Raw genomic sequence first — 18316 nt, forward strand, 5'->3', positions numbered from 1 at the left:
TCAGCCTCCCAAGTAGCTGGGACTACAGGTGCCCCCCACAACACCTGGCCATATTTTTGTTGTAGTTGCCATCGTTGTTTGGCAGGCCCAGTCTGGGTTCAAACCCGCTAGCCCTGGTATATGTGGCTGTAGCTGTAGCTGCTGAGCTATAGGCACTGAGCCTATTTTTGTATTCTTTATAAGAAACCATTTCCTGATGCAAGATCATGAAGCCACTCTCCTATACTACCTCCTGAAAGCTTTCTAGATTGTTAAGGCTGGCAGATTATTTCACTCAGTGGTAAACAGATAATTTTTCTTTTTTTTGCCTTGTTTTATTTAGAGGGAAAAAGAATTCTGGAGGATGAGAACAGCCATCAGGGAATGAAGCAGAGTGGTACTTCCTAACCAAGGAAGTTCATCAGAATCACCTGGAAAGCTTTTCTCCAGACTGCTCAAGCCCATCCCTTGGATTCTGACTCTCCAGGAAGGGGGCCCAGGCCGCTCTCTGAGCGACTGTGGCATGGACCACAGTGGAAAAGCACCAAACGAGAAACTAAGGCTATGCCACAGGTCTCTGTATTTCTAAAAGAAACTAAATATAAAAACCATCATTGTAGAAAAAGTGAGGAACCAATTAAGAATGCTTTCTGAATACTGTATTGGACTCTATCAAGGAAATCATTATCAGTTCACGGAAAGTTTGTCACTTACCATCTTTCAGCTCCTGAACATCCCGGGGCTGAACAAAATCTGGTTTGACATTCTCAAACCACCAGAAGAGCTCGGCAATAAAAACCATAACGTTTGGCTAAAAGAAAAAAACAGAAACAAAATATAAACAAGAACATGATAAGCAGCTTATTCACACACAGTTTTAAAACAGTGTGTTTAATAATTTACTATTACCTTCAACACTAAGGGAGCATACAGCATGTCTTCCAAGGTAAGATAAAAACATTTATTAAGATACTCATTGGAGAATTCCCTCAGAAGCCGAATATTATACAAACTGTCAGCCATCGATGTTACCTCCTTTAAGCATATATCTAATAAATAAAAAGAAAATTACAATTTATTATTAAGATATACTGCTTCATAAAAGCATGTGTGCATTAAATAAAGGCAGTAGTGATACTTATAATAATGACATTAAGAGATTTAAAGGTGATAGTAAATATTACAAGTTAACACTAAGTATAAGAGAAAAATGCTCAAAGAAAAAAACTGGAAAAAGTCTATAAAACCTAATAGAAATCGCTTAGGTTTTAAGACTAAGCTTCCAAAATGAGTAACAATCCTATTTTAGTTTATACAAGAGCCTTGCAACATGTGGGCAGCAAACGTTTAACCAAATTTCTTTCACCTGTCAGAACCCCCCTCCACAGGTGGTCATTCCCCCTGTGTTTGCAAAGGGTTGGGGAAAGTCAAAGGCATGAATTTAAATGAGGGCTTGTCCAATTCCACTCAGTGACAATACAGGAATCTTACTCACCAAAAAACCAAGTGGCTGCACAGCTCAACTCTCTTTCTGTAAAGAGGTGGGGGCAGCTGGCTATGGGCACCTGGGGCAGGACCACCCTGCACCACTCTGTGGGACTTTGACTGTTGGAGTCAGCGCAGCCCCCAGGTGCTTCTTAGGGGTAGGGGCTGCCTCAGATAGGACAGCAGGACACAGCTCACAACTAAGTTACTAATAGCAGCAACTTAAGCTTATTCTGCCTGTAAATATACACACATTAAAATGCAGGAATCTGAGGGAAAAAAACTTTTAAATAAATTTTATTTCTAAGAAAAACTTATTTAAAAAGCTGAGTGACAAACAGTACTCATTTATATTGCTAAGAATATCTTTTAAATTCTGATGATGAAGTATTACTCACATATCAATCATATCTATTTCAGATCTTTTGTTTTAGAAACAAAACGTAACAAACCCTGCTGGAGCCCAACCCCGTCCCCTTCGGCTGAGGCACCTCATCAGACAGTCCCCATCAGCAGTGCTGCCTGGCTTTGCTAAATTTACAGCAATGATAGCAAACTATGCATTACCATTTTTGTAATGCATCACCTGTTTCCCCCCCCAAAACTCAATACTATGTTTCCAAGCAGATCTATGTTCATGGGGTAACTGGTCACTCATTCTGCCATGTGGCATTTCACAATCTTTCACTAGGATAAAGCTGCCACAACAGCAAGCTCCTGTGTGCCCCCTCTGCGTATGCAGGAGCGCCTGCTGTCCAGCGTCCCTGAGAAGGGGACTGGCTGGGCCAGGAGCCACACGCCCACCCCTCCCGGGCATACCTCACAACACCGTTCTCCATAGCTGGGCCCAGATACCACTTCGCCCCTCCACCTCAGTAGTACATTTTAATTTTTGCCAATGCGATAGGTGTGAAATTCCTCTGTCTGAAATATCAGGTCCCTGATCACCTATGTAGTGTTACTCCTCCACGTTTGATGGCTATGAAGACAGCTTCTGTGGAAGAAGCCTCCTCTTCCTTTGCCTCTCAGGTATTATTTTCTTACTAGTTGATAGGAATTCTTTCTGTACTGTGGTTACAAAAGGACTGTATGACAATCCTTTATCAGTTTAAATTTGCCCCAAATATTTTTCATGGAAATACTTTTTATCATTTAATTTTGTTTATAATGTCCTTTTGGTCACAGAAAAGTTACAGATTTTAATGTTAAACAATCTTTTCTATTACTTGTGCTTTCCTATAATTTAATCTATCTCTACAATGACATCATACAAATACTTTCCTATATTCTCTTCCCAAAGTTCTTAGATCTTGCTGTTCTGTTTGCACCTTTAATCCTGTCCCGTATGGGGAGAGGCTGCAGACAGCACCTGCCACCACATCCAAACCACCCAGATTCCTTTTCTCCACCAGGCTGCAAGCTCACCTCACAGGACCAGGTCCCCACTAACATCTCTTCTTTCTATGTGTGGTTCCTCTGGTCCACATGACCATTTCTGATCTGCAACCTAGTGTTTTAACTAATGTAAACTTTAACAAAACTTGATATTTGTACAGCAAGTACCTCACCTTTTTGTTCTTCAAAATTAATGTGGCTGAAAAATGGGATACTAAGGAACAAAATTAATAAAAGCAATGGATTATAACCCACTGGAAAAAATAAGACTCCATGAAGCCATGCTGATATATAAAATCAACCTATAAACAGAACAGGTGAGGGAGAGCTCTTCCCCACATTAGGGTGCTCACTGTGGCTGCACTATCCATAGATGACAGCACCAGCAGGGGAGGGCTGTGTGAGCAATGTGACATTTGTACTGCCTCTCCCCACATGTTACTAATTCACCATAAAGCAAAAAACAGAAACCTTAGAAGGGTGAAAGACCAGCACTCACCACCTGACCCACAGGAGCAAAGATGGTATCAACAACACGGGATTTCCCAAAAGCACATGCCCAAGTGACACGCTCAGAACACATCCAAGGAAATGTCGGACAGACCGTCAAGGGACATTCAACCAACTCGCTAACTTTACTCTTCAAAAATGTCCAGGTCAAGAAAAACAAAGACCAGGAAGCGAGAAGGGCCAAGTGCTAACCTGAGAGGCCACTGCCAGCTTTCCTGGTCTGTAGCAAGCCCTTCACCCTCTTGTCACTCACTCCCTGACGGTGTGCACGATGTGCCAAGGCAGCTACTGGGAGACCCGGGCAAAGAGCGACAGGCGTGCCCCAGAACAACCCTGTATACTTAAACTGGTGTCAGAGCGAAATGTTACCATGTGTTAACCTTGCTCTTTTGGCCCTCACTCATCCATACCAACTGTCCAGTCCCACGTTAACTTCTGTGAAGGCAAAGTATCTCTAGGACTGGTAACAACTTTAGAAAACAATCTGGAGAAATCACAATTTTTGTGATATCATACTCAGCATCTAAGAATATCACTTAAGTCTTCTTCCAAAAATTATGGAAAAGTTTGTTTCTTTCTTACATTTTAAAAACATATTTTACATCTTTCACCTTTACCTTCCATCTTTGTTGTCTTGTACCTATTCCCAAGTGCATCTCAGTCCCCATATTACAGGCAGACATCACAACAAGCTGAAACCAGGGTTCTCAGGCTCCTCTCCCAGCCCCGACTGAGATCTCCCTCACAAGCGCCATGTGCAGTGCGCCAGGGCCAGCCAGAGCCACATGCGCTGCTGGGTCAGTCCAGTCAGGACACCACACGCTGGGAGTGGTTTCCACAAACGCTCCCTCTGTGCTTACTGAGGAGAGTGCTTTGGACACTGCTCGACTGTTGAATTCCTGCTTTGCAGTACCGCATGGGAGATTTTCCACGTTTGTAAGGAACACTGGCCCACAATTCTCTTCTTGTAGTCTGCTCTTGGTGTCGGGGAATAATCTCCTCTTACAAAGAGCTAGCAGCAGCATCTTCTCCTACTCTCTGGGACAGTTTCTGGCGAAACAGCCCAGTAAAGGTCAGTCCATGTGGGCACACACTGTGACTGCTGAGGCTACTTACTGCACAGCTATGGGCCCACCTAGTCATGTTCCCCATCTCTTCTGGGTTCAACAAGAAATTGTCCATTTCATCTAACATTTCAAATGGATGCTACATGTAAGTATCCTCAGTACTTTCCTTATTTTAGTAGCTACTAAATCTGTATTTATATCCTCTTACTCTCTACGTTATTTTTGTCTTTTCCTGATCTTTCTAGAAGATAATCTACTTAATTAATCCTGTACTAAAAGTGGCTTTTAATTTTATATATTCTCTACAAGTTTTCCATTTTTTATTTATTTATTGAGACAGAGTCTTACTTTGTCACCCTTGGTAGAGTGCCATGGTGTCTTAGATAGCTCACAGCAACCTCAAACTCTTAGACTCAAGTGATTCTCTTGCCTCAGCCTCCCTTGTAAGCTGGGACTACAGGTCCCTGGCACAAAATCCGGCTATTTTTAGAGACAGGAGTCTTGTTCTTTTGCTCAGGCTGGTCTCGAACTCCTAAGCTCAAGTGATCCACCTGCCTTGGCCTCTTATGGGATTACAGGAATGAGCCACCACACCCAGTCTATTTTTTGTTTTATTAATTTTTGATGTTGAATTTATAAAAAACTTTTTATTTTTTATTTTAATAGGGTAAATAGTCCTTAAAGAGACAAGCAATGTTTTTGAAGAAGCTTGAGAACAGTTCTCTGCTCATTTCACCCCACTCCAGCTTGTGCACTGACACTCACCTTGGTAAGAGGACACTGCGCCCCATCCCCAGCCTATCACTGAGGGGCAGGCTGTGTGGAAGACTGCTGCCCAGGTACCCCAGTTCCTCCCTGCAGTCCACACAGCAGGACATGTGCAAGTTCAGGGTCAGTCTCTGCATCTGTCCCCGTGCCGGGCCCTGCAGCGTGTCCGTCTCAGCCCACACAGCTCCGTCCCTCTGAGACTCAGTGCTCGCCAGTTTTGACAAACTTTGTTGCTTCCTAGCTTAGCTGTGGTGGCCCACCTGCCCCTTCCTGGCTGTTGTCCACGCGTGCTCCTGGGACCGCCCCAGAAAAGCCAGTACATGAGCTTCCCGCCACCTCCTTATGATGGTCACCCACCCTGGATGCAGTTGCTCTCCCCCGCACTGGGGGCCCGTCCAGTTGTCCTGCTTCCTGGACTGCTGCCTATCATCAGGCCCTGTCCGGGTGACCTGCTTGGTCCCTCCACAGTAATCCATGCAGCAGGCTCTGCTGTGGCTCTTCTTCAGCAGTCCTGCGACCCAGTGGGTCCTTACTACCCTGCCAGGAGTGTCCTTTGGCACATTCTTCTCTCCTGTTTTTTCTGTTCTTGCTCTTCCTAGGCTGATCCTCTGATTTTTCCACTGCTCCTCCTTATTTCCCATCACTGCTTTTCTGTTTTACTTTATGAGAGATTTCTTCAACTCTGCCATGTAGCACATTAGTGCCTTAGCACATTTCAGCAACCAAATGTCTCCTCCCAAAGCTCCTCTAAGTACAATCACTCTGGACGTGGTTTAGAGGCTCTTCCCAGGCCCAGTGCCTGTCTCTGATGCCCTCTCCTGCCTGTACCATCTGTCTCTGCTACCTCGGTACTTATTCAAGTCATGTGGCTTTCCTCAAGTATCAGGGGCTCTCTGGCTGCCATTCGCCATCAAGAGTGCAGCAGCAGGGTGTGGGCTTTGCCGAGGTCATCAAGCACCTGCAGAGGAGCCTGCTCTGTGTGTGGAGCACACCGGCAGAGCGGCTCCGCAGAGTCAAGCAGGGTACGGAGGCTTCCTGGGGAGGGTGAACCAGGAAAGCCGTTCTCACCTTCCAGTATGAAGAATCTTACACGACAGCCCCGATTTCTTTAAGTCACCTCATCCCAGCCTGCCCTTCGGCCTGGGGTCTGCCTCAGGTTCTCCAGAGAATATCTCCCATCTCCCAAGGGTGTGCAGGAAGCAGAAATGTACAGCTGGGCTCTTACTGCTCGTGAGGAACCCAACCCCGCCCCCAGCAACCCCCACCATCCCCCTAGCTTAGCTGCGGTGGCCCACCTGCCCCTGGTGCTGCCACGTGTTGCCCAGGGTCCCACGGGGTGGCCCTACTGCCCGGCTTGGCCTCCTTGCACGTCATTCATCACTTCTCCACCAGAGGACTTATTGCTCGAATCCTGATAGATCCTGCTTTTGTCCAAACTAGAATTTGTAATTTAGTTCCTTCTTGTTCTAGGGTAACTTTTGACTAGAGATATGGTCAGGAAACTCACTTTTCCTTCTTCAACTTTTTTGCTCTTTTCTAATGCCTAGTTCATTAATTTCAAATTTGTTTCCTGGCCTGCACACTGAAGTGGCATGCCTCCTTTTACATGGCACTGCGAGCTACATCCTGCAACGTTCTCAAGCCTGCCATTCACTTATTCACTATCTGCTCATCACCAGTTTATCCCAGACCCAATTTGGGATAGGCCAGGGAGTAACACAGATAAAATCCCAGCCCCAGTCAAGCCCATGTCAGCAAATCCCACCATAATTTCCTCTACAGTTCATGAAACAGTTCGAAATACCTCCTTTGGTTTCTAGGCATTAGAGATTTTAGAGGGGAGTGTATTAGTTAGGATTCTACAGAGAGACAGAACCAGGGGGATAGCTGAGAGGAAGTGATCACATCATCGCACAGGCAGGGAAGTCCCAGGACACACCATCTGCTAGCTGAGCAATTAGGGAGGGTGGCGGCCTGGCCCGGTCCAAGTCTGAAGCCTCACAACCAGAAGAGGTGCTGGCACAGCTCAATCTATCCAGTGCCCAAGTCTGGCACAAATGTTCCCCCACAGGGTGTTAGCCTGGGGGCCTCTCTTGGCCCTGTATCTACCTACTTCCAAAAGGTGCTTAGCAAAACCTAAATCTGAACCCATGTTCCCACCGCCCTCGCCCAGACACCCACGGTCACACTGTTGACACTCTTGTTCACATCTCTCTCCTGACCATTAGGTTTGAGCACCCGGAAGAGACATGTTGTCATCAATAACATGTATGTAGTAGCTGTACAAATGGCTGCTAAACAGACTGAATTCTGCATTAATTTTCCCATCCTCAAACTACGTTCCAGGTGTTTTTAATCAATTGAGGAAGGACTTAAAAAAATTCCTACCCAGGGCAGCACCTGTGGCTCAAAAAGGAAGGGCACTGGCCCCATATCCTGGAGGTGGCAGGTTCAAACCCAACCCCGGCCAAAAAAAAAAAAATTCTTACCCATTCTGAAACTGAAGTCAAGTCATAACTACTTTAACAACCCTTTACCCACATACTCTGGAAATAGATTCCTCCACAGAAAACACACAGTGGTGGGGAGCACACCCCCACTGACAGTGAAGGGCCAGGGTTGCTCTCTGTTCTGACGCTAATGTGTAGAGGGGGCATACTGATTTGCTGCTAGGCCATCAGGACTGTGGGGGGGCACATTCTGCACTCACCATCCAGCTTCATCTGCTCGGGGCAGTAATAGTGGATCACAGCTAAGAGAGCTGCGCCGTCACTGCCGTCCCTCATCAGGTCCTCCAGCAGCGGGAAGTGGGGCGACTGCCTGGCAGATAGGTGCTCTCGTCGGTAGCGGACCTGCAGTTGATGAAAGGGACACGGCTCTGCGTGGGATGCCTCTTCATGACTGCGTATGTCAGAGGCATCTGGCCAGGTTGAGAGCTGACATTAACATGACTGGACACACAGAGAACAAGTGCAATTGCCCGTGAGTTCCCAAAGTCTGGGTTATGGGCTTTGTCTGGAACACGTATGTGAAAAACCAAGGAACTAGGCTTCACGGCTACACTGGGTGACAGCGATTAGCTGCCAAACACACCCAGGGCCAGTTTACTCTAAACTGACACTGAAGTGGAGGCTGCCACATTTGCAGGCACATGGGAACGGACACAGCACGCACATCTACACTACCAAAAGCCGACACTCCATAAACAGTGAGAAACAAGTTAAATGGTGAGTATCCTCATGCTTGGAAAACCCAAGTTACTGTGACTTTTCGAAGTATCATCATTAGCCTGAGCCATTTAAAAAAAAATAACAAAGCACAAAACAGCATTAATATATAGTTTGAGAAATTTCAGAAACCAAGGTAGACAAAATTTCTCATTGCACAACAACTACACACTCTAATAAATGAAACGAAGCATCAGGAAACTAAATCAGCGTGGTGTGCTGTAAAACAGATAATTTGTCATAGGCTTCCAGCTTCGGCATTTATTCTTTTTTTTGAGACAGAGTCTCACTTTATTGTCCATGGTAGAGTGCTGTAGTGTCACAGCTCATGGCAACCTCAAACTCCTAGGCTTAAGTGATTCTCTTGCCTCAGCCTCCCAAGTAGCTGGGACTATAGGCATCCACCACAACACCTGGCTATTTTTAGAGACAGGGTCTCGCTCTGGCTCAGGCTGGTATAGAACCTGTGAGCACAGGCAATCCACCCACCTCAGCCTCCCAGAGTGAGGGATTACAGGTGTGAGCCACCGTGCCTGGCCTCCAGCCTCAGCATTTAAAGGGGCTGCATTTGTGCTCTAAGCCCCACCACACTTGGACACGCTCCACGGGCAAGTGTCCATTTACCAGAGCGTGACACACACAGCTGCCTGGGAAGGACACCGGCCCAGGCCTACTCCCAAACAGCCTGCCAGTCCTGCGAGGTTCTGCATAATATCCACGACACAGCTTGGAAAGTGGCTTTCCCACAGGCACGTTTCTCACAGTACAGAGACAGATCCTGCAAGCTGGAGGAGACAACCAGCAGCTGCAGCAGAAATGTCGGTTCCTGAGAGTTACTCGGGTGAGTGCAACTCAAAGGAAAACCGTTCCTAGAATCAGGATTCCAAGTTGCCATGTCAGTAGGTACACAGTGCAGATAATCAATATTGATGTTTCACATGAAACTTTTCTAACACATTCTTTTGAAATTAGCAATAAGGCTTACTTCATGTCAGAAAAATCTCTCTCAACACACTTTAACTTGTTTCTCAGAGCCCACAGCACACTCTACAACACACAACCCGCCTCATACTGTACCACGCGTGCAAAGTCCACAGGTTCCAGCATGCAGTGCACCACAGCATGCGCCAGGCCAGGCTTCCAGAGACAGCAGACACACGGTGATTGGCCACAGCCATGCAGTGAAGCAAATGGTTTCTTGATTAAAGATGGATGGTGTAGGTTTAAAATCAGGCAAAACATTCCCTGAACCACAAGGGTCCAGGTGGCTTGTACACTGCCTGGCAAATCAGTGCTTTTAATAACTCTAGGCTGTGTTCAATTAAGCCTTGGAACTTGACAATCGTCATCAGACCTTTCTATACTTATCCTCTTGGCCTATTTACTGAACACGGTAGTAGGACAATTATAAACTATCTAATAAAATAAATTTTAAGGGTCACTGTTCTTGGTCACATTTTCCTGTTTAGAAAACTCGTCTGAAACCTTACTTCCCACAGGACAGCTGCATTCTGGGAATTCCTAACCCATGTCACTCTTTTAATATGTAGTTCTTTGTCCTTCAGGATTCAAGAAGTTAAAAGATCTATCAACATTCATTAAAAATTTTCCCCTTCTTTCTTATTGATATATGTCAAAGAGAAGCACAACAGTCTACCCTGAAGAAGCAGAATATGTCACTACTCAGTCAGCCACCAGCTCATCTCCACTGTATTTCATTTACGACAGAAGTCAAAGAAAAATCTGGCCCAAATAATGAAACTAAAGGACACAGGCAATTAATGGAGTACATACAAAACCGTCTGCAAAAAGATCTGGGTTGCAAAAGTCCACACAAAAAGGCCCCAGGGAGGCCAAGCATTTTCCACAGGAACAGGCCACCAGGCGGTGCCTAGCCAGAACTGTAAAATCAAATCACTGTTTCTCAACTTTCTTTTTATTTTTATGTGAAAACCCACCTTGAACTCCAGAAATCCTGTGCTGACCTAGCTCAGACCCTCCCTGCTCCATGCAGCACCCAAGACGAACGTGGGACTCCCAACACCATGAGGCCCGCTCTGCAGCCTGCAGCCCGCTCTTGGCAGGCACCACCTCCCTGAGTGCCGGACAATCCGGTTCACAGCAACTGACAGATGTTAAACCCCACAATTAGGCAAGGTAACATCAGGAAGAACAAAACAAGAGTAACTAGGGCATTTAGGTCACCTATATTCCCTCTGGTATCTACTAGAAAAGAGATGGTGCCCAGCCATTTATGTATATGTTGGTCACTTAAAGAAGTTACTAAGAAACTGGGTAAAATGTAACTTAAAATTCCAAAATGCTATATTAATTACATAGCCTATTCAGCTCAAAATCAGGCCCAAAGCTCCAGTACATAAAGTGTAATAACAATGCCAAGGTGGACATTTAAACAAATGAAAGGAGAAATAGTCTTAGGTGTGAGCAGTTTTTAATGGAAGCAAGTGATTGCGACAGGATGGCTCTGCAGACGGCAGCTGGTGGCTCAGGGTTCACTTACAGGCACTAACTTCCAATACCACTTGGAGGGAGACTGCGTGTGCAGGAGGCGAGAGAAGGAAGGCAGGAGAGGAGCATCAGCAGAGCAGGTCCACGTGTGCGCAGCCAGCACACACTTCCCACGGCAGTTACGTGACAGAGGCAGAACAGCCTCTGATAAGCTAAGTCTTTCAAGGGCACACGTCCAAGGGCACACATCATATTACCAGATGATTAAAGTGGAAGACTACAAGTCATCTCCACAACATTATCCTTCACAGTAGCAAAGAATACTTCAGAAACCTGGTTTGAGTTGGCAAGAATTCTGCCCTGACTCAGGAAGGGGACAAGTTTAAACATGTTCCTCCGAGGACAAGGAGGAAATGCAAAGCTTAAGATCTGAGGGGGAGGGATGCACCACCCACTTGGCTAACAAAAGCATGGCCCCTGCCTGGTGCCCACAGAAGGCAAGGCAGGGACAGGGAGAAGGCACACCACCCTCCCACAGTGGCCCTTACAGTTGCCACATCATACATGCACTTAACTGAGTGGGTTAGTGACACATGTGCTTGGCAAAAGAGAAAATAATACCAGAGAAAACAGAAGACCAATGACCAATGAGATGCGTAGCACTGACCCGTCTGTGTCACAGCACAGGGGCTCACAGTGCACCACCAGTACACAGCACCTCACGGCAACTTAAGAAGTTTTTAAGGTACCTTTAAGTAATGGGCAACTTCCCAGGCTAACTCCCAGGCAAATCCTGAGGTCCCTTACTTTTGAGCTTCTGGATTCCTCCCAATATACTCTTTCCTCTGTGACAATTCAACAAAAAACACCACTTTCCAGGGAGGGCTAAGGGACAGACTGCCTGTGACTGCTGCTCATTGAGACACAGAGAACCAGCTCACCAAGCAAATCCAAGAGGCTGCTTCTCTGGTGAGTGAGGATAAATACACAGGTAGCAGCAGTAACTAATGTAATTCTTTAAAATCGGGACCAACGTGAACTTAGTGCAACATTAACTTAGTGCACTCCAGAAAAATTTGCTCTTTACCTTTTGATGAGCTGGACTTTCCAGTAACTGCTGTTTTAATTTAACTTCTTTCTCTGTTATCTCTCTCATTTTAAGATTCACCTAAAATAGAAGAAAAATACATTAATAAGGCAACTGCTTCATAATATATAAAGGCGTTTCCAGTAATATTAGTGGTAATATTAATGAATGTAATCAAAGATATTCTGTGACAAAATGTGACATTTGGAAGATCTACCTAACTCAGTGAAACAATTTTCCAAATAACCAACGCATGTTACAAAACTGTGGGTGAGGCCATGTGCAGTGTCTCACACCTGTAATCCCAGTACTCTGGAGAGGCCAAGGCAGGTGGGTTGCTTGAGCTCAGGAGTTTGAAACCAGCTTAAACAAGAGTGAGACCCCATCTCTACTAAAAATAGAAAAATGAGCCAGGCCTGGTAGCAGTCTCAGCTACTCAGAAGGCTAAGGCAGGAGGCTAAGGCAGCTAAGGTTGGCTACAGTCTAGAAGTTTGAGGTTGCTGTGAGCTGTGCTGATGCCACTGCACTCCAGCCTGGGCAATAGAGGAAGAGTCTGTAGTGCCCCCTCAAAAAGACTTCCTGAGACCAAAATGTTTTAAGATATGCACAAAGGAAAGGAGAACAACAAAAGTGGAAAACATGTGGATGTATCTATTAGTGATTTTGTTCTCAATTTTTAATGACTCTAAAAGATAAGAGCCATAGTAAAATGAGTAACAGTGACAGGAAAGTCAGCAGGGGGGAAGACATGTCTTCTATTATTGGTGAAATGGCATTACTTTCAGGCAGCTTGTGATAACCTAAAGATGCAGATTGTAATACTAAGGTAATCCCCTAGAAATACTGGAGATAAAAAGGAGTAAGAAAAAATAATCTAAAATTAGCCAGAAAAGAGCAAGGTTCAATGGCTAGTACCTATAGTCTCAGCTACCTGGGAGACTGGGGTGGGAAGTCCTGCCTGAACCCAGGAGTTCCAGACTAGTCTGGGGAATAAAGTGAGATCCTCTTAAAGAAGGGCCCCTCTGTAGGGTAGGGAAAAAAAGAAAGGAAAGAGGAAAAGAAAAGAGATAAAAATCAAACAAGATGGTAAAACCCAGCCACAGGGATAATCATGTTAAATTTAACTGATCTAAACACTCCAATGATAAGGCAGAGTGTGGTATACGGAAATTCATTTCAAATAGAAAGACACCGAGAGGCTAACAGCAAAAGGAAAGCTGCACCAGGTAACCACTACTCTTAAGAAAGTGGGAACAGCTATGTTAATATTAAATGAAATAAACTTTTGGGACAGGATTATCACCAGCAATAAGAGACATAAAAAATGATGAGAAAAGTTAATTCATCAAGAGACAATAAAAATCCTAAAAGTGTGTGAATAACAAGACTTTGAAAAAACAAAAAGCAAACTAAAAATTGAAAGGTGAAATAGACAAAACCACAACTAAAGATTTCCACTCTCCTCCCAGAGTGACTGACACAAAAGACAGAACAAACACTCCAGAAACACTACAGAAGATGCCAACACCACCAGTGACCGGTTTGAAATGACATGTGAAACACTGCCCCTTCACCACAGAATACACCCTTTCCAAGTGCACCTGAAACATTCTGCAAGACAGGACGGGTGGTGGACCATAAAGCAGATCTCAGTAAGTTTATGACTGAAATCGCACAGACTGTATATTCTCAGACAACAAAGTCAAGTCAGAAATCAAAACACAAAAAGCTATCCAGAGCCTTCTTCCAAATATGTAGAGATTAAACATCAAACTTCCAGATAATGTTCTAATAAAGAGTCCACAAGGGAGAGTCAGTGCGATGGCTCACTCCTGTGACCCCAGCACTCTGGGAGGCAGAGATGGGCGGATCCCTTGAGCTCAGGAGTTGGAGACCAGCCTAAGCAAGAGCAGGACCCCCGTCTCTTCTAGAAATAGAAAAACCAGCCGGTTGCTGCGGAGGACTCCTACAGTCCCAGCCACTTGGGAGGCTGAAGTAGGAAGAACAAGTGAGCTCAGGAGTTTGAGGTTGCTGTGAGCTAGGCTCATGGCAACAGATTAAGACTCTATCTCCAAAAAAAAAAAAAAATTCACAAGTGAAACTGAAAATATTAAATATCTTAAAGATGGCTCAGCGCCTGTAGCTCAGCAGCTAGGGCACCAGACACATACACCAGGGCTGGCAGGTTTGAACCCGGCCTAGGCCTGCCAAACAACAATGACAACTACAACAACAAAAAATAGCTGGGCAGTATGGCAGGTACCTATAGTTCCAGCTACTTGGGAGGATGAGGCAAGAGAATCACTTAAACCCAAGAGTTTGAGGTTGCTGTGAGCTGTGATGGCACAGCACTCTACCAAGGGCAACATAGTGAGACTCTGTCTCAAAAATAAATATTTTAAAGGGATTGATGAAAAAGCTATCTCTAAAAATGTATATGCAGCACAGCTAAAGCATTGCTTAAACAGGAATCAAAACAGTTGTGTTAGCAATGAACAAAGTCTTACATGAACTGACCTTCTACCCTAACTAGAAAAGAACAAGCTAAATCCACAATAAATAGAAAACAATCATAAAGGTGAGAGATTATATATTAAACAATACAGAAAATCAATGAAAACTAAATATTTTCAGATGATTAATAAAGTAATCAGATTAATCAAGAGAAGGAAAAAAAGATATTACTAATATCTTTTTATTAGTCCCCTTTAGGACACAAAGGGGGAACTTATCACTACAGATCACAGATACATTAAAGGGACAATAAATAATACAAATTTTATGCCAATAAACTCAACAACTAAATAAAATTGACATATCTCTTGAAAGTCACATATGATCAGAATTGACACAGTATCTAACAGAAAATTCAAACCCATGTATGTTAAAGAAATTTAAATTCACAATTAAGGCTGGGTGCCTGTAGCTAAGTAGTTAGGGCTCCAGCCACATGCTCTGGGGCTGGTGGGTTTGAACCCTGCCTGAGCCTGCTAAACAAACAAACAAACAAGCAAAAAATAGCTGGGTGTTGTGGCGAGTGCCTGTAATCCCAGCCATAGGGAGGGTGAGGCAAGAGAATCGCTTGAGCCCAAGAGTTTGAGGTTGCTGTGATGCCACAGCACTCTACTAAGGGTGACAAAATAAGACTGTATCTCAATCAAAAAAAAAAAAAAAAAAAAGACCAGCCTGAGCAAAAATAAGGTTCCACCTCTACTAAAAATAGAAAACTTGAGGTGATCGCTTGAGCCCAAGAGTTGGAGGTTGCCGTAAGCTATAACACCATAGCACTCTACCCAGGGCAACAGCTTGAGACATTGACTCAAAAAAAAGAAAACTTAAAAAAAATAAAGTAAACTCACATTTAAAATCTTCCCACTAGGAAAACTCCAGTCCCAGGGGGCTTTGCCAGTGAAATGGATCAAAGATTTTAAGAGGTGACACAAACCACACAAACCACTTCACATAGGAAAAAACATCCCCCATTCATTTTTTGAGTCCAGCTTTACCCTGATACCAAAACAAGAAAAATATACAAGGAAAACAAACAAAAAACTACAGACTAATATCTGTCGAGAACACTGATGCAAAAATGATCAACAATATAGTAGCAAACTGAATCTACAAAGATGTGTAATAATCACAACAAATTGGCATTTGTCCTGGGAGAATGAAAGGCTGGTTCAACACTTAAAACTCAACTAATATAATTCACTATATCAACAGACTAAAAAAGAAAAGCCAAATAATCCCCACAATAAATACAGAAAAAGCACTCAACAAAATTCAATATGTAGTCACAAAAAAATAGTCTAAGCAAACTAAGAACAGAAGTCTTAATAAAGGGCATCTATGAAAAAAATTACAGCTAACCACTATCATTTTGGTGGCAATGGAGTAAATGATTATATTTAGGTACAAGCAAAAATGTATTATTTCACCACTTTTATTCAATACCAGAAGGCCCTAACCAGTGCAATAAGGTAAAATTATATATATAAAATATATATATGTATGTATTGTATGTGTATATATATAACTTTTTTTCCTTATTGCACTGGTTAGGGCAGCGGTTCTCAACCTCTGGGTCACAACCCACAAGAACTGTATTAAAGGGCCACAGCATTAGGAAGGTAGAGAACCACTGGGTTAGGGCCTTCTGGTCTATTATATATTCCCCACACACATTCTCCCTGATACAAGGTCTCACTCTGCTGCAGTGCAGGACATGATCAGTACTCACTGCAGCCTCAAACTCCTCAGCTCGAGCCATCCTACTACTTCAACCTTTTGAGTAGCTGGGACTACAAGCCACGACTCCAAGCTCACCTATTTTACTTCTTATAGAGATGGGGTCTCACTATGTTGCCCAGATGTTCTTGAATTCCTGGCCTCAATCTCCCAAATTGCTAGGAATCACAGGCATGAGCCATCATCCATGGAAAAATCAGCTCATGGACTAGAAAGTAGTACTACCAACTTCATCCACAAACAGCATGATCTTACATATAGAAAAATTTTAGAAATTTTTTAAAGGCCAATAGAATAAGTTTAATAAGGTCAATATACTAATTACCTTTCTAATTAGTAATAACTAAGAACTGGAAAATGAAGTAGGAAAACACAACTTAAAATAGATTAAAAAACATGGAAAATACAGGAATAAAGTTGAACTATATACAAGACCTTACCTGGGAAAACTATAAAGCACAGATGAGAAAAATTGTAAATCTAGGGCGGCGCCTGTGGCTCAAAAAGGGAGGGCACCGGCTCCATATGCCAGTGGTGGTGAGTTCAAACCCAGCCCCAGTCAAAAAAGAACCTGTAAGTCTACACAAATGGACAGGTAGTAGTAACACATCAATTCTCCCCAAATTAATCTAGCTTCAACGCATCCCAATCAAAATCCCACAAAGTGTTTTTCTGTGGAAACTGACAAGCTGATTCTAAAATTCTTGGTGGACATGCAGAGAACCTAGAACGTCAATTCTTTCTTAATAAAAGGATGCAGTTCAAAGATCCAACCTTGTCCAACTTCAGTATTTTACAACACACTAGTCATCAAGACCTGCCTAGTGGTTGGCCAGGCACGGTGGCTCACACCTGTAATCCCAGAACTCTGGGAGGCTGAAGAGGGTGGATTGCTTGAGCTCAGGAGTTCGAGACCAGCCTGAGTGAGAGGGAGATCCCATCTCTAAAAATACCCAGGCGTTGTGGCAGGCGCCTATAGTTCCAGCTACTGGGGAAGCTGAGGCAAGAGGATCTCTTGAACCCAGAAGTCTGAGGTTGCTGTGAGTTATCATGCCACAGCATTCTATCCTCAGTGACAAAGTGAGACTCTGTCTCCAAAAAAAAAAAAAAGACCACCTGATGATGGCATAAAACTAGACATAAAGACCAGTGAAACAGAATACAGTCCAGAAACAGACACACATACGTGGCTTAACTGATTTCCAACAAAGCTGTCAAGATAATTGTGGAAAAAAAATTTCTTCCACGAAAAGTTTGAGAACTGCTATCTGTACGAAGAAAGGATGAAATACCTTCCCTCACACCGCTCACAGAAAACTCAAAGTGGACCACAGAAAAAATGTAAGAGCTAAACTATAAAACTTCCATAAGAAAACAGGGGAAATCTTCACAACCTTGGAGCAGGTAAAGATTTCTTAGGACACTAAAGCTTAAACCATCAAAATACACTGATAAACCAGGCTACAGGAAGTTTAAAGCCTTTGCATCTTCACAGACACCATTAAGGAAATAGAAAAGATGCCAGACTGGAAGAAGGTAAGTCACAATATTTATCAGTGTTTGTCAACCTTTTTTATCTCACACCACACTTGAACCTGTAGCTAAACTTCTGCAGCACGCTTAAATTGTGTTGATCAAAAAGAACAAGTAAAAACAAGAAAATGATTTAATTAATAATCTTTAAAAATGGAGGGGGTTTGGAGGGATCACTTCTGAGGTTTATCTTATAGGGGTACAGGTGAATCTTTCTAAGAGTAGAATGTGAACGTTTTAAAGCAATAACTGAGAAAATGAAAAAAAGATAATAATCTTTAAAAATGTGCACAGAGTATCTACATCCTCTGGTTGAAAATCACTGACCTCTCTCACACACATACACATATATATCTAACTAGGAACCTCATCCCCAAATATATATTAAAATCTTTGCAATGTGATAAGACAACCCAATTAAAAACTGGGCAAAATGGCTCGGCGCCTGTGGCTCAACTGGCTAAGGCTCCAGCCACATACACCTAAGGTGGCAGGTTCGAATCCAGCCCGGGTCCGCCAAATAACAATGACGGCTGCAACCAAAAAAT

The 18316-nt window shown here is 43.7% G+C and overlaps 1 protein-coding gene across 1 annotated transcript in view; it reads right to left on the reverse strand.

Moving 5' to 3' along the window:
• CAMSAP1 (calmodulin regulated spectrin associated protein 1) overlaps positions 1 to 18316 on the reverse strand; it is an 82457-nt gene that overhangs the window by 28126 nt on the left and 36015 nt on the right. The window contains exons 4-7 of the mRNA XM_003794836.3: positions 11988 to 12068; positions 7915 to 8056; positions 889 to 1028; positions 694 to 790 (exon numbers count right to left, since the gene is read on the reverse strand). Coding sequence (XP_003794884.1) covers positions 694 to 790; positions 889 to 1028; positions 7915 to 8056; positions 11988 to 12068 — 460 coding nt within the window. The remainder of the gene's footprint in view (positions 1 to 693; positions 791 to 888; positions 1029 to 7914; positions 8057 to 11987; positions 12069 to 18316) is intronic.

This window comes from Otolemur garnettii, unplaced genomic scaffold (genome assembly GCF_000181295.1).
Source record: "Otolemur garnettii isolate 467f Iridium unplaced genomic scaffold, OtoGar3 scaffold00087, whole genome shotgun sequence".
NCBI classification, from domain to species: domain Eukaryota; kingdom Metazoa; phylum Chordata; class Mammalia; order Primates; family Galagidae; genus Otolemur; species Otolemur garnettii.